Below are 17,374 nucleotides of genomic sequence, written 5' to 3'. Positions count from 1 at the left end.
CTAACACTGTGGCCTTTTATTTTGATAATCATAGACACACACACATACGCACAAAACATAAATGACAAAATAGTGTGGAAAAAAAGAGAGAAGCAATTCCTCTATTTTGGAATTACTACAACAAATGATGAATTAAAAATCACAAGTCACTGTTCAAATACAACAGCAACATTTGTAAGCGGAGGGACTGCGGGATGAAGTTCCAGAGGGTGGGGGTACAGTGGCTGAAGGCCTGCCCGACAATGATGGGACGGCGAGCAGGAGGGTGTGAAGCAGGCCGGAGTCTGCTGAGCAGAGGGAGCGGGCAGGATGGTAGGGGGTTAGGAGGTCACAGAGGTAGGGGAGATCAAGATCATGGAGGGCTTTGAAGGTGAGGACCAGGATCTTGAACTGTATCCTCTGTGTGATGGGAAGCCAGTGGAGTCGCGCGCTGTTGCGGAAGTGCGGGAAGGCAGAGCGGGTCATGGTGTGGATATGGGGTAGAAAGGATAGTTTAGGATCAAACAAGATGCCAAGGTTCCGGACTGACTCAGTGAGGTGGAGTGTGCATCTTTGGATAGTGATGCTGTCAGCGTCTAAGGTGAGAAGACGCTGAAGGGAGTCAATCAAAAAGGCCTCGGTACTGGAATCAAGGGTGGAGGCAGAGAGATAGAGTTGGGTGTCATCTGCATACATGTGGAAGTTGACCCCATGTCTGTGGATGATGTCACCAAGAGGGAGCATATAGATGTTGAAGAGAAGGGGACCAAGGACAGAGCCCTGAGGAACACTGCACGAGATGGTCCGAGGGCTAGAGGAGAGAAACTACATAACTAAATGGTATATGTGGCATTTAAAATATTTATATTTAACAGTGGTTGTGGGAACAACCAACAAACAATCAGATTGGGTGAGGATCTAAATCCCTGATCCATTTTCAGCCACAGAATTATATCTGGGTGACCATCTATTCATACATTACAATAAATCTAGATTTAACCTCCACCTTTCAAACCACACCTCCAGATATGTATATGCAATTACTTTGGATGCCTGAATACATGGATCAAATCAAGTCCATCACAGGAGTAAGTGGGAGTTCACTCCATTGTATACACATTTTAAAAAAATCACTTAAAAGGAACTGGAGAACAGGAGCCTCAATTGAAGCAATTCAAAGACGTTGTTGTTATAATAATAATAATAATAATAATAACAATAATAATCCTTGCATTTGATATAGCGCTTTTTACATCTTCGAGACGTCTCAAAGTCCTTCACCAAATATACTGTAAAGTGAATTGACTGTAATATTTGTGGGCGAAACGTGTTGTGGATTTTGGACAGCACAATAATAAAATCAAGCAGGATGTCACTTCACCTGCAGTTCTAATGTGTTGCTGCCGATGTGGTGGGCTGATTGCCTCCTCTGGTGCTATATTTATCGATCTCTCAGGCCATAAAAGGTCGGGACTCTGGCTCTTACATTCCACTGACGGGAGACATTATTTTTGTACCGGACCCTGTAGACCAGTCTGCAGCCTTCTTCCTCTGTAGCTTTGGTTGATTCATCTGGCTGGGCTTTCATTCTGACATTTAGTTTAAGGCTTTCACATTGGTAAGTCCTCTTGATCACTTGTTCACTTTCAGCAGAAGCTTAGGGAATCTTCACGCTTTATTTTGTTTGTAAAAATTTAAGTTCCTGGCATTAGTTAATAAGATTTTAACCACCTCTCAGTGCACAAGTTAACACTTGATATTGGTGCAGAAACACCAGAGGCTTTGGGGAGTTTTAAGCTGTTGCTTGGGTTAAGCTAGTTATATAGTTAAAAACAGTTTAATTGTCTTATGATTTTATTATATATGTCTTTAGTTTTGAAACTGAAGTTAATGCAGGTTTATTTTTAAACTAGAGGTATTGCATTTAGTTATTAAAACCTCAGCCAGAAATAATCTCTGCCCGGATCTTAAAACAGTTGAAGAAGTTGTGATGTTGTACCTCAAGTGGAAACTCTAATATAGTTTTTATTTTGTTACATTTGCAATAAAACTAGTATTTGCAACAGCACTTTGCTATCCACATTGGTGTTAGTGAGGATGATACCATTGAATTCAAACAGATCGGATTATTTAGATGCCTTCAGGTCATTGCAATCCAACTTTGTGGTTAGATTGTGTTTCCCTAAGATGTTTAAACCTCTGCGGCATTCAGAATTTATTTAAAGCACTGTACTGCACGCCTACAGTACATTATGCGTTATTTGCAATTAAATTTTGATGACATGTCTGAAATAATAATAATCCTGCATTTGATGTTTCAGTGTGGCCTCTAAATCAAAATATGGGAGCTGTCACTTTACCATTTGCCCTGATCTGGTATTGTCCAAAAAGAAAACCAAGGTGGGGGGGAAAGTCAGCATATATAACATTGCATTAAAGTCCATTTTGCCCACAAAATATACAGTCAATTCACTTTGCAGTATGTTCTGTGAAGCGCTTTGAGATGTCTTCAAGATGTGATAAGGTGCTATATCAAATGCAAGGATTATTATTATCATTATTCTCCTATATCAAATGCAAAGATTATAATTATCATTTATGCAGCCTGATAGAGATAGCTAGATTTGTATTGCTTGAAAGATGCCCTCGCCCCATGAGAGTATTTGATACAAGCCAAAGTTTCTCAAACTATGGAGTGCGCCTCAGTGAGGGGGGGAAGGGTGTGGCTCGGGTGCTTAATCCAACACCCAGGTTTTACGGGACTGACCCCACATCCCAGCAAAACTGCTCCCCTGACAACCAAACCCTGCAGCAACGGTTCCCGCCACAACAATTCCTGCGACAACAGGGAAGGCGGGGAAGACATCCAGATTGATCAGAGGTCGGCAAGTCAATGGCAGGCCCTGGTCTGAATCTGGCCACCAATCAAAGTGCAAGGTGGGAGGGAGCGGGCAGAACCACGAGATAATAATAATCCTTGCATTTGATATAGCGCCATATCACGTCTTCGAGACGTCTCAAAGCTCTTCACAGAATATACTGTAAAGTGAATTGACTGTGTATTTTGTGGGCCAATTGCGGCAGACAATAACGCACAGCAGTGTTCCACAAACAGTCATGGATTGGGATAACACAAAAGGTGCTTTATGAAATAAAAAATTGTACTTTTAATACTTATACTCTTATTATAACTATATTGATCAAAGCTCTTCTACATTATTACCAGTACTGTGAGCCTAAGTAAACTATGGGAGGTGTAATTGTTTTTTTTCTTAGCTCAGGGAGGCTCAGTATGATAATATTTGAGAACCCCTGATCTTTGCAATTGCACGTTGTGAAGGATTTATTGCTGATCACTTATTTTCTGTCTGAACAGTGCCAGAGATTTGGGACGAGGCAACACTTGACTGAGTGGGAGAAGCCGGGATACTAGGTGTACATCATGTCCTCCATGTCTTTACCTTTCTACCAGAAACACCATCGGCACTATGACCGTGGATATCGCAGTAGCGAGCTGCAGTCCACAATGCGAGAGTACCACCAGGAGGAGAAGCGCAGTAGTGCAGCCCACTCTTACGGGTAAGGCATGGGCCAGTTCATACCAGTGCTGACAGCTCAGTAATGCAGATTTTACAAATTTCTACTGGACGAGAGGACATATGTTTCACTCAGCTCAGCGTCTGACACGTGGAAACCTATCACCATGCTTAACGGTATTCAAACCAGTTCCATACCCACCTAGGCATGGAAATATTGATGCATCAGGAATGGAATTTGCACTCTCTCCCCAGAGGGACACAGCCTGCTTTAACCAATTATGAAGAATATTAGGCTTAGGATGGGGAGAGCCAAGGCATGGGGACCCCAGAGTATGCGTGGCGGATACCACTAGAGGTTAACCAGGTCAGGGAATTCAGGGAAATCCGAGCCAAAAGAAAATGCCACTTGCAAATACCTGCAGGTGTAAGTTTGCAAAAGTCCAATTGTTTCTAGGCAACTTCTGATACTCAGGATTCCAGTGTGTAATATAAGCAGGAAGGTTATTGCAGTACCATCAGATTCAAGCTGCTTTGGAATCAGTTTTAATGGAACCAGTACAGAACGAGCTTGCGATTTAAACAGAGCATGAGATTACTTAACCTGTGTACATGTGGGAGCTGAATTCAGTGCTGGGTGTGCTGCTCCTTCAAGTGAAACATTGAACCGAGGTCCCATCTCCCTGTTCAGGTGAATGTTAAAGATCCCATGACGCTGATTGAAAAGAGAAAGGAGTTTCTCCTGGTGTCCTGGCCGACAATTCCCAAAATAAAATTGGTCATTCACTTTACGGCTGACATTGCTGTGCCTCTAAATACACAGTTACTAAATTTCACTGTAAAGAAGTGTTTTGAGATGTCTCAACCACATGATAAGGTGCAGTATCAAATGCAAGGATTATATTATTTTGTTATTGTGAAACTGAGTTGCAGAATGAATGGTTCAATGGCTGTGAACAATTTGGTAGTTCACTATTTGTATTCAGAATTAATAAAATAGGGCACAGTCCTGCTAAAGCAATATAAGATATATGAAGAAAGTGAAAGCCAGAGAAGGTTTTAAAAAAAACTCCATCATTTTACTCTTCCATTTCTGGAGAAAGTACTTCATGCTGGTGTTCCACAGAGAGCACTCTGTAGTAGAGGTCACTGAATTGAAATCATAATTGGGAATCTTGACAATTCTGCCTCTAAGCCAAGAAATGATTCTGGGCCCATCCTTTCAGAGTCTGTCAAAGTCACACCACACAATAAATTTTGTATCAGAAATATAGGTGAAGTTCATGGACCAAGAGTGCAGAATGTCACCGAGATTGAAACGAGAGAAACAAGGCAATAAACAAGACAAACAGGATGCTGGGCTGAACTATCAGTCGAGTTTAGATCCCCAGATGGCACAGCACAGGGCTCTGGTCCGGATGAGATCAGATGGACTGAAGGGCCTTCTTTGGCCTTTATGATCTTGTAAAACAAGATAAATGAAGAAACAGAGGTTGAGGTATGCCAGGTATCGACTTGAAAAGCTTTTAAGTTTCTAGGAGGAAGATAAGACAGAGCGATGTAAGGAGTTCCACAACATCAAAGCCTTGGAAAAGAATGATGGCGAGTAGGAGATGGTGCCATCAGTTTTGATTTCAACACAGTGAGGATTCAAGGAAAGGAGAAGTGTATAATAATAATAATAATAATAATCCTTGCATTTGATATAGCGCTTTTCACGTCGGGAGGACGTCCCAAAGCGCTTCACAGAACACACTGTAAAGTGAATTGACTGTATATCTATGGGCGAACGCGGCAGCCAATTGCGCACAGCGATGTCCCACAAACAGTCGTAGATTGAAAATGACCAATTTATTATTGTTTTGGGTTTTGGAGGGATTATTATTAGGCGTGTGGAGTAAGGAAACTTGCCCAAGGTTTCGCCCTGCCTGGAATTGAACCCAGGTCTCTCACTTACAAAGCGAGTGCTCTAACCACTGAGCTACAGGACTCCACAAGGAATATAGGGACAGTCCAAATCTCTGACTGTCCAGTGCCATGGGGACGTCCTCACCACGTGAAAGCGCTATACAAAAGTAATTGTGTATTGTATTTGTAGATTGGATGGAATAAGCGAATGTTGTTCAGCAAAGGAGCAAGGATCTTTGTACTATTGATAACATGGAAAGTAAAAAGAAAGGTTGTATTAGTGAGAGAGATTGGGCCATGCTCAAGTGCTTGTTCCTGAATGAGTCTATGTAATGAACAATGGCAGTACACTTTAATTTCTCTGAAAGTTGCTTTGTCAAATGGAAGGATTATTATTATCATTATTATTAAGAATAATAATCATCATCCTTGCATTTGATATTGCTTTGCAATATTACATATAATAATAGCATTAGGTTTTCTGAATAGTACAAATAATTACCCCCCCCCCCCACCCTTTTGAACCTCTGATAAGATTAATTCAACTCTACAGAGCCTCACAATAGAATGTCTTCAAATGTAACACATTTTTTCTAAGAAAAATTGAGATTCTCCAATAAGCCCAAGATTGACCGTGTCTCATCTGCTCTTAGCTGAATCAATCAATCATTCCACCACATTATCTTTTCTCCAACATCAGAGAGAATTATTTCAGTCTGTTTGCCCTCTGGTTATTCTTGTCCAATTAATTTAGTTGCATCGTTTCTCTCTGTCAACCCTCCATAAATAATTTTATTTTCCTTGAAGGGTCTGCCTACTACTATAAATATAAAAGCTCTCAACTTCAGGCAGCTTTGTACTGAATCCTGATGTCACTTCTCTTGCGAGTGTAAGATAATGAATATGCTGACCTGGCATCAACGTGTGTCCATTTTTTTGTCGCCTTGCAAGCATGGGTGTAGCGTTAGATACTGGAACCGCTCCTTAGGTCATGCAGCGTTCAACTTGATCAGCAGCTCACTCCTCACTCTGTTTGGCATCTCTTTGCTGAGATTTCCATATGGCAGAGGACAATAAATTAGGTTTATACATGTGTCCTGCAACAGATGTATCCCTTGATTAACTATATTATTCAGAAACTGAATGTTAAAATATGCCATGTGTGTTGCTTTGGTCTGGTATTTAAAGACAGGCTCAGGATTGACCACTGCCCCCACACCCCCCATCAACATCTGGACGATGGTTTCCCCTTCAACCATTTCAGCTTCATTTTTAACCTATCAATGGGTTTGATTTTTGAATCCCAACTCTAAGAATGATGTTTCTTTAACTTCAATCTTTTACTTTCATAAATATTTTTGAGCCACTACCAGGTGAAGAACAATTAAAATCCACAGTCTTCCTGGTCTGATTCAAGATTTTTTTTCCAATTGGAGGGCTGATCTGACGTGGTGCTGAGCCATGCAGAGTTTTGATGCTGAGTTTTTGCTGAGCCAGCTGATTTCAGCCAGAGCGATGACAGAGGCTCCATAGTTGGCCTTCCCATTGGCATGATTGGCCGTTCCCTCTATTCAGCAAACACCAGCCTGCTTTACGTCCCCACCAGATCTGCCCCACGGTTGGTGGGCCAGCTTTCAGACATTCTGCACCTATTCTCTGGAACTGTACCCCAAAGTCCCTCCATCTTGCCCCCTTCATCCATGCTTTCAAAACCTGCCTTGACCTATGTCTTTGATTACATTTTCCATCTGCCTTTCTCCTTCCCCCCCAACCCCTGACTCATCCAGCTGGCCTATTCACTCTATTTATGCTCCCAGTCAGTTGTATGAAGACATCCTCCTCACTTGAAAATGTAAATAGTTTTTTTTTAGTCAGTGTTTCTGTTCCTCATGAATATCCAGCAACCTCTTGTGGAAGGTGCAGGTTACCGGAGTGCTCAATGATTAGTTAGTGTAGAGTCCTACCCTGGAGTATTGCTTTAAGAGGCAGTAAAATACAGACCGATAGATTCTATAAATGGCTGCTGGACTGAACAGCTGTAGTTTTATTCTTGGAAATGCCCTCAGCTGGAAAAGTGTAAAAAAGCTAAGTGGTCTATCATAGCCAATTGCTAAAAATAGCAATCTTTTCATTACGTTTTAGGATCAGTGTTTTTGTTGCCTTGCGTCACTATGTACGATTGGTCTCATGCATACAACATAAAATAATCGCAGTAATGAATCCTACTGTAATTTTGTTGTTATTACAGAGTGAGATCTTCCAAATATTCAGATGAAATGGTAGAAAGCTTCCCGGGAAGCCCCCTTTTGAAGCGGGCAAAGCAGAACTATGAGGGGAAAGAGAATGAAGTAACCGGCTATGTTGTGCCCACCTTCAGAGGACGGTATGTCCAATTGTTTACAAGGAGATATGTATTTGAGGAGAAAATAAAGAGTGTATTATGATTTGAATCAAAGATATTACAGGAGGTGTACAGGAAGAGGCCATTTGGCCTATCAAATCTAAGCTTGTACTGTTCATCTATGGGAGCTAACTACTCTAATTCGCTGTTCTTTCCCTTTTACCATTGCAAATCTTTATGCTATTCAGGTTTACGAATCTTAACACAGTTGGTAACCTTTTTGACCAGAGCAGTTTCTGACCACTTCTCTTATTCTATGTTTCAGTGAGCTAGTGTCTTGACAAGTGATTGCACTGAAGATATGTTTTCACACAGCATCCTCTATAGGGTAAAAACAGTAAATCAGGATCAAACTATATAGTTTTAGTGGAGCAGTTAGCACTAGCATACTGTCCACAAAGTTTTGCTCTTCTCTTCGACGTGACTTTTGTTCTTCCCTTTTACCCTGCTCATCCTTCTCTGCTATCTGTTTCCCTTCTTGTGTTAAGAAGTTTAGCACAAGCATAGGTTTGATGGACCAAATAGTGCTATAAATGCTATGAATTTTAGATAATTAGCTACATAATCTGTGGATAATTGTCACGTACATGCATTCAATCCACAATTGTCTTTAGATGTAGAGCTACACTTTGAAGGTGTTTTGGACACTACAATCTGAGAACTCACAAAATATTTATTTTACAACAACTTGCATTTATATTGCATCCTTCATGTGGAGTAACATCCCGGAGCGCTTTTAAAGACCCAATTGAGCTCTTCAATAGCATTGAAATACCAAACTCCCTAAGGACAAATCTTTGAAATCAGGTACTTGTGTCTATTCAGCTATGATTCAAGGTGATGTGCAGAAAGAAGTATAAATCAGGCTCCCTTATCCAATTCTGATAACTGGGATAAATTACTGAAATAAATCTCTTCCAGCATATAGAGCTCCATCCAAATCACTCGCAAGACTAGTTATTAATGATTTGTTTACAATATGTCAACTGAGGAAGAGCAGACTGACATTTGTCTTCTTATTGAGAAACAAGTGATCGAACAAAGTCCGTAGTGCAATAAATTGACAGGGTTAAGACGAGTAAGTTAGAAAATGAGATAAGTCAACAAACAACAACAACAACAACAACAAGATTCCATTTATAAAGCGCCTTTCACGTCAGGAGGACGTTTCAAGGCGCTGCACAGTTGGGTCATGACCCGAGCAGGGGGGAAATGGTCAGGGTGAGGGGAGGGAAGGGAGGGAGCGAGGAGGGGGGAAATGGTCAGGGTGAGGGAAGGGAAGGGAGGGAGCGAGGAGGGGGAAGAGAGTCGAGAGGGGAGCTGAAGGCTCGGTCAAAGAGAAAGGTTTTGAGACCGGCCTTGAAGGAGGAAAGGGAGGAAGCAAGGCGAAGGCACTGGGGGATAGAGTTCCAGAGCCTAGGGGCTGAGAGGCTGAAAGCCCGACCACCGATGGTAGGGCGATTGGGGCGGGGGACGTGGAGCAGACCGGAGCCAGAGGAACGGAGGGTACGGGCAGGTAGGTAGGGGGATAGTAGGTTGGAGAGGTAAGAGGGAGCAAGGCCGTGAATGGCCTTGTAGGTGAGGATGAGGATCTTGAAATCAATCCTCTGGGGGATGGGGAGCCAGTGCAGGCGAGCGAGGGTGGGAGTGATGTGGTCCCGAAGCCTGGTGCGGGACAGTACACGAGCTGCAGAGTTCTGAATGACCTGCAGCTTGTGGAGGGAGGTGGTGGGAAGGCCGGCGAGGAGAGAGTTCCCATAGTCCAGCCTTGAGGTGACAACCAATGTGGGTTTTAATTATATGAGAAAGAGAATTGCATTTAAACTGAAGAGTTTCAATAATAAACCTTGCTTTTGGTATTCAACATATTTGAGTCCCTGATAAACACTGAGCTACAACAGGAGACAATGCAAGGAATCTTCTGTAGCTCAGTGATTAGAGCACTTGCCTTGCAAGCAAGAGACCTGGGGTTGATTCCCGGTAGAGCGAAACCTTGGACAAGTTTCCTTACTCCACACGCCTGATAATAATCCTCAAGAAAAAAAACAATAAGAATTTGGTCACTCAATTCATAACTGTTTGTGGGACACTGCTGTGTGCAATTGGCTGCCGAGTTTTGTCCACAAGTATACAGTCAATTCACTTTACTCTGCATATTTTGTGAAGCGCTTTGAGACATCTAGAAGATGTGAAAATCCCTACGTTAAATGCAAGGATTATCATATTATTATTATTATTTGTATATGCATGCAGGGAGGAGAGAAAAGCAACAACAACAACAACATTACATTTATATAGCACCTTTCCACGTTGGAAGGATGTCCCAAGACAATAGAAGCATGTAGGGTAGCATTTATGGAGCTTAGAAGGAAAAAAATATAAAATATATAATAACAAGCATTTATATAGTGTCTTAGAGCACTTACATATGATAGCTCAGCGAAGGTACTACCAAAGTAGTATCCATAATAATAACAGAAAACGAGCAGAGAGGATGGAGGTTAGGTTTGAGAAACGAATCACAGTTGGGTGACAAATCTCTGCTAGTATTCTATTCGGGAGGACAACACAGATGCTTGATGGACTATCCCAAATATTGAAGCAGTATTCAAAACTCAGTTGGACTTGGACATTTTTGAAAGTTAGGAATTATTGAGTGAGGAAATAGTGATGTGCATAATGAGGAGATTGAGTTTCATGGAGACAACTTTGGAAATGCAAATGGGAGATCCAATAGGGTTCACAAGTTACAGCAAGATCAAGAATGTTGATCGATAACATTAAGAATAGAACTATCTAAGTTAAGAGGTGATGGATAAATTTGTGAGATAAATAGGGAAATTATTATGTAGTTTAGGACTCAATAGAAAGAGGATTATTGAAGGCTGTGAAGGAAAATCAGCCAATGCTTTCATCTGTGAGAGGGTGAAAGTTCTGTTATAGACTAGAATCATCAGCAAAACAGTGGATGGTGTTAGATGATGAGAGGCGGGTATTAATGTGGAGAAGAACACATTGGAAGAGAGAATCAAGCTCTCTCAACCCCCCAATTGATAAAAGAGTCAGATAACAGACTATTAACTGTGGCATAGATCAAATTGAGAGGAAAATAGACAACTTAAGTAGAAGAGCAGAAAAAGGTAACTTGTCCTTCCTACCCCACATCCAGGCCCTGACTTGGGGCACTGTCCTCCACCTGTATCACATTGCCCACCTCCAACTGTACCTCACACTCAATGTAGTCAAAACCTTTGTCAACTCCCGCCTTGATTATACCAATGCTCTCCTTGCTCCATTATCCTCAAAATCCAACTCATTCAGAATTCCGCTGCCTGTATACTCACCTGCCCTAAACTCTGCTCCCATCACACTAGTCCTTGCCAGGCTACACTGGCTTCCTTTCACAGAACAGATTGACTTCAAGATCCTCACACTCGACTACAAATCCCTTCATGCCCTGGCACCTCCCTATCTCTCTGAACTGCTTACTCACCATCGCTGCTCGGCTGGCTCCAGCTTCATACTTGTTCCTTGTTCTCTCTGCTCCACCATCAGTGGCTGTGCTTTCAGCCCCTACACCCTGAAACTCTGGAACTCTCTCCCTCAATCCTTCTGTTTTGCCCCCTCCTTCCCCATTTTCAGTTCACACCTGAAGACGTTCCTCTTCAACATTACTTACAGTCACCTCCCCTCTATTCCAGGCTCATTGTCTGCACTGTTAAGCGCTCCAAAGCCTACCCCACGTGAAGGGCACTAGATAAATGCAAGTTGTTGTTTAGAATTCACAGTGCCAGACACTGTCAAAGGTCTAGGAGATATCTAAGACAATGACAAATGACTCACCAGTGTTCAAGAGTAGCAGTCAAGAGATATGTAACATAGATAGGAAGATCACCAATGCAGCAGTCATACTGAAAACCCTATATGCAAACATGGATCAGGCCAGAATTGTCAAGGTGATGGATAATGTGAGAGGTAACAGCAGCATTCATCAGTTTTTCCTACCATGTAAGTGCATCTTCCATGCACTGAGCTATTTTGTTTTGGTTAGCCGGGTGTCTGCCACATACGGGAACTTATCACTATACTAAAGAGTATCCAAACCAAACTAAGAGTTCCATGCTTCCTCCCTATGCATAGAAATTCCAGAGATATTTATTGGAATGGAATGCACACTCTCTCCCTGGAGGAACGCATCCTGCTTTCCTAATACTGGACAATATTAGGTGCAGGATGGCAAAAGCTAAGGCTTGGGGGAACCCCAGAGTCTGTTGGGGTACTGCTGGAGTTTAACCAGCTAAAACTGCATAGAAAGCAAGCTGTCTCACTCCTGGTCTAGCTCGGACCACCCTGCCTATTAGGGCTTTGGCTTGCAGGGTTAACAGGAGCTGAGCGGGAAGTGTCCCTTTCCTCAGTGGCTGATCTGTCCCTCCAAGTCCTGTTGATGAGCCAGACAGGCTGTGCTGTCAGCAGCAGTATCCTGGAATACTACAGACCCGCCTGGCTCAGGAACTGGACTACTGAGACCACTACAGAGGGTTGGCTCGATTCTGACATTCCATTGCTAAACATGTCAATTTAGAAACCCTGCTCATCTACCCCCCCACCCCCCCCGCAAGAGGATAAAGCACTGAGGTACAGGGTGGTATTGACAGCTTAAGTAAACTTTCGCTGTTATAAACTCATTAAGAATGACATAGTTATTCTCATTAATAATTCATCAAATAAGTCCTTCAATAACAGGCCACTGACTATTTGTAATCATCTCACCCATTTCTTGATGGTTCAATGTGTGTGTCTGTGGGTGGGGACGGTGGGGCGGTATATGAAGTTATTTGATTTTTATAGGCAGTCAATACCCTTCACTGTATATCTTGTGAAGCACTTTGGGATGACCTCCTGATGTGAAAGGTTGCAAATCAGATGTAAGAATTATTATTATTAATAATTACCACATCAATCTTGTGTATTTACCCTACATTTAGTAAAATCTAATAGCATTACTGTGAGAGCTAAAACAGAAGCTTTTTGGTTGCACACTAAAATGCATTAAAAATAGTGTCTTTGTAAGAGCTTTGCATTAAATGTGTGTTTATTAGCAAAATCATTGTCACCTTATTCTGATGAGAACTGGCCTACTCGGAATATAGCAATCATTAGGGAGATAAAGGGCTTTTTGATTCTCAGCCCTATTTACCCACCTTCTCACCTTCTTCCCAGTAATATGTCCTTCTGCTTCTTCAACTCATTTAAAGCAGCAATTTTAATGGATTTCCCTGACAATTTATACAGAAAGTCTATTGAGAATGACTTCTTAATTCTAATTTCTTCATTCCAATCTGTGTCCCCTGAACACTGAGTGGAATGGTGAATAATCAGATGAGCAAAACAGTAGAACAAGAGGACATAGGTTTAGAGTTCAGGACAGACACCAGGAAGCTTTTTGTTTAACGCAGAGGATAATCATCGACTGGAACAATAAAGGTGGCAGAAGACTCATTTAAAAAGCAGCTTGATCCAGTGTTGAGGGATGATAGGATAAGTGTTCTGGAAGGATGAAATCAGATGGACCAGCTTCATCCAGGCCAGTCTTGTGATCTTGTAATAAGAGCCTGGGGCCTGGGAGGTGATGTATGAGGATTCCTAAGTTCAATAAATTCCATATTCCTTTCCTTGAGCTCAGGGTAAACTCGTCCTTCTCTCAGCGCTGTAACTCTTTCAATTCTGCTATCTAGCAGTGTAACCTCTGGATTGTGTCTCAGTGTATCTCACAATGGACCCATCACACCATGTAATTAATCCATAGAACTGATCATTAAACCACCCCCAAAAACAATTCCAATGACTGAATGGGAAAATACAAATTGTTTTATTGAGAAGTACAGTTTTATCGACTTTATCAGGGACTCTATAGATCAGGGGGACAGTTTGTTATAACAAGGCTTGATCTCAGTAGCTAAAAAAAACTGTGTTAACAGAAGAGGCTTAACTGTGCTAAGTAGTTTCAATGGAATAGGGAAGCAAGGTAAAAATACAAGTTGGGACAGTTTTATGTTTATTAAAAAAATGTTCTTTGTGAAAAAGAAGAAAGATTCGAGTTTTGCCCTTGTTGACTCTTCCTTTAGGCACCAGTACATCAGTAAGAATACCGCCACAGAAGCTGAGAGTATGAAGTCGACTGCAGGATACCAGGCTCAGAGGAAGTTCTACATGGCAGACTCACAATTCTCACAGATGAAAGCCTCTGAGGAGCACACTGCATATCGCAGTGCCACAGCCTCAAACAAGTCAAGGAAAGTTGCCATCCGGGAGTCTGCTGAGCGCATTTCACTGAGTAAGAAGGTGAATATAAAGAGTGATATTGCCATAGAGAGCGCGAGAGAGATACAGCATCAAAGTTAGGTTTCGCAAAGAATCAGGCTGCGTTCAGCGACTGAAATTGATGACGGATTTTTTTTTCCTGTTAATTTTCTCTTGTTTTGTTTCTTCCTTCTTCACCTGTAGTTTAGGGATCAAAAGCTAATTCTGGTTAATTTTCCTCCTTCCCAACCCAAGGCCACAGAAGTCAAGGTTTGTGAGATATTGCAGCTGGATTTGCCTAGAAACATGTACGTTCACTACACTTTACAGTAAATCCTAAGAGGCACTTTGTGACATTCTCCCAATCTGAAAGCCACTAAATCAAATATTGTACTCCAGTTGATGCCCTGACTCAGATCAGCTAACAGCCAAGATTGAGGTCAGAACACTGGACTTGCTTTGTCATTAAGTCTCAGTACACACAGAGGGACATAGTGACTGACCTGCTGTCGGGAGGGGGGCACTGAATGCAGGATTTCTGAAAGTGGCTAGCAGCAAAACATCAATGTGGCATGTCTTGCCCTGAGATGAGAAAAGGTTGCTTCTGAACAGAATGTTAAAGATAGTCTATCTCTATCACTTCTATTTTAAACCAGGGATACAGTCTCTCTATTTAGATTTAGAATGCAGACATTGCAATTTGGAAACATTGAACTGTTTTACAGGCACATCCATTCTCAACATCTCATGATGACGATCTAAAGTGATAGCGCTACCTGACATGGTTTTCAAGCTAAGGCTGAGAGAAATTTTGTGCGTAAGGTGATCAGTTATGAGATAGGATTGGACCCCACTGATGGTGCTGACCACTAGCAGTGATTCCAAATCCCAACTCGCAACTTTTGACGATAACCAGACATGAATCCCCAGACCTGTAGAAACTCCAGTCCAGAAAATGATTATGTGGGAGAGAGTTCCTGAGGCTTGATATGATCATGTTTCATTTACCAGCAGAAGACACTACTAGTGAAACCAGGTAGTGAATAAAACAATTTCAATCCCAATATAATAATCTTTACATTTGATTTAAGGGCTAAACTTGTCGTCAAGACATCTCAAAGTACTTAACAGGATTTTACTGTGAAGTGTAGTGACTGTGTATTTGTAGATAAATGTGCCAGTTGATTTGCATACAACAATGTTCCACGAACAGACGCAAAGTAAATGGTTATTTTATTTGGGGGATGTTTAATGTCCATCTGAGTAGACAGATGTTACCTGGGCATGTCATCTCATCCAAAGGGTGGCACCTCCAACAATGCAACATACCTCCAAAACTGCATTGGAGTGTAAGTCTAGAATACGTGAGCTCAAAGTCCAAAGTAGGGCTTGAATGCACAACTTTCCGATTTAGAGGGGAGAGTACTACCAATTGAGTCTTGGCTGAAACCTAAATGCATGTTTTAGTGAATCCTCTGTGGCCTCATCAAATCTTCATCAAATGTCAAATAAAAATTATGAGAATCAGGCTGGGGTGAGAGGCTATCATACTATGTGCGCTTTTTTTATTGTTACTAAAGCGACTGTGTGACTGGTTAACAGCTGGTATAGGTTAAACTGGGCAAACCCAGTGATGTTAGCTCTAGCCTCTCCCCTCCCCCACCCCACTCCACAAAATTAATTATTTCCATCTAACAGCAGATTGCTGAAATACATAGGGACGAGACAGGTGGGTGGAGATCACAGGCAGCCCTGTTATGAGCTCACGTCTTTCTGCTGGAGAGTCTGCTGCCGAATTGTTTCAGATCCTGAATCATTTCACACAGTCCAGTGAAAACGCCTTCATTTTCACACTGCTGTCTATGCTACCTTCTGTCTGAACTATCTTCTGTCTGGTCCTGTGCCCACACACAACAATGAAGAGTCAAATATACCAGTTTCAAATGGTAGAAACTGATTCCTGTGTTTGCTGGATATTCTCAGAAGTTTGTTAAACTTTATTTTAATAGGGATTTAGGGAAGAGTTTCCTCAATTTTTTATTATTTTACTTGATTTACTTAGTTTCACTCAGCAGAAAAGGGTGGACACGCAGCCTGCTCCCAGGCTGCTAACAACATCCCCTGTATCTGACAGCTACGAGACATTTAGGGGTCACTTTCCCCACTCTGTTCCTCCTGCAACAGTCTCAACTTGCCCCCTCTCCATTCACCAGAGCTCAGATCAACAACAGCATCAACCTACAATTATGTAGAAACCTATAAGATCATCAAAGGGCATGATAGAGTAGATAGTGGGAGATTGTTTCCCCTGGTTGGAGAAATTAAAACCAGGGGTCACAACCTTAAAATCAGAGGCCAACCCTTTCGCACTGAGTTGAGGAGGAACTTCTTCACTCAAAGGGTGGTGAATGTATGGAACTCACTACCCCAAAGGGCTGTTGATGCTCAGTCCTTGAACATATTCAAGACTGAGGTAGATAGATTTCTTATTGCAAAAGGGATTAAGAAATATGGGGATAAGGCAGGGTTAGGTTATTAGCTGGAGTTAGATTAGAAGATCAGCCATGATTGAATGGCGGGGAAGGCTCGAAGGGCCGAATGGCCTACTCCTGCTCCTACATATTATGTTATGTTATGAAAAGCTTTGCAAAATGACAATGTTTTGACAATTGTCATTGTTGGCAATCTCAACAGTGAACGTTGAACAGTGAACCCCAGCAATGCCTGAAAACAACAAAGAGATGAGAAGACAATTAATCTTTATTTTTGGAGAATGGGGGAGTTGGTGAGTTTGAATGAGACAGGGATATGAGTCAGGACAACTGCAGCCGGAGTGGGAATGAAATCCATGACCACAGCTGTTTGGTGACATTGAAGCCAAGCTCAATAACTCAGCACCACCATGGAGATTAGTGGACACTTTTGGAATCCTGTAAAACTTTTATTGTGAAAGATTTTAAAAGCTATTATAACATTTCAAAACCTATCTGAGTGTTAGAAGTGTCCTGGGAGCAGCTGAGGTCCTTTACATGTATCATTCCCATGTTAGAACCATGGAAATGTACAGCACAGGAGAAGGTCATTTAGCCCATCATGTCTGTGCCGGCTCTTTGAAAGAGCAACCCACTCAGTCCCACTTACTGGCCTTTACTCCAATCTGTGCAAATTACTCCTTTTTAGATATCTATCTAGTTCCCTCTTGAAACTATCATGGACACTACCTCTAACACGATACTCTGCATGGCATTTC

General features: G+C 41.9%; 1 protein-coding gene and 1 non-coding gene across 6 annotated transcripts in view; one reads left to right on the top strand and one right to left on the bottom strand.

The window, feature by feature from the left end:
* Positions 1-1,466: 1,466 nt before the first annotated feature.
* The window catches only part of LOC103183458 (myomesin-1), a 76,220-nt gene continuing 60,312 nt past the window's right edge, over positions 1,467-17,374 (top strand). For 2 of the 5 annotated variants that reach the window (XM_007900939.2, XM_007900941.2), the window contains exons 1-4: positions 1,467-1,597; positions 3,356-3,558; positions 7,672-7,806; positions 13,950-14,166. In XM_007900939.2, coding sequence (XP_007899130.2) covers positions 3,422-3,558; positions 7,672-7,806; positions 13,950-14,166 — 489 coding nt within the window. In that variant the 5' untranslated portion in view covers positions 1,467-1,597; positions 3,356-3,421. The remainder of the gene's footprint in view (positions 1,598-3,355; positions 3,559-7,671; positions 7,807-13,949; positions 14,167-17,374) is intronic. The other 3 variants (XM_007900943.2, XM_007900944.2, XM_007900940.2) reach the window with 2 other exon arrangements.
* On the bottom strand, positions 5,435-5,506 carry trnat-ugu. The gene has a single exon. It is a non-coding gene; the product is annotated as a tRNA-Thr (tRNA).

The sequence above is a fragment of the Callorhinchus milii genome, unplaced genomic scaffold (genome assembly GCF_018977255.1).
Source record: "Callorhinchus milii isolate IMCB2004 unplaced genomic scaffold, IMCB_Cmil_1.0 Scaffold2, whole genome shotgun sequence".
Classification (NCBI taxonomy): Eukaryota; Metazoa; Chordata; class Chondrichthyes; order Chimaeriformes; family Callorhinchidae; genus Callorhinchus; species Callorhinchus milii.
The sequence above is the reverse complement of the archived record's forward strand: the minus strand, read 5'-3'. Positions and strand labels throughout refer to the sequence as shown.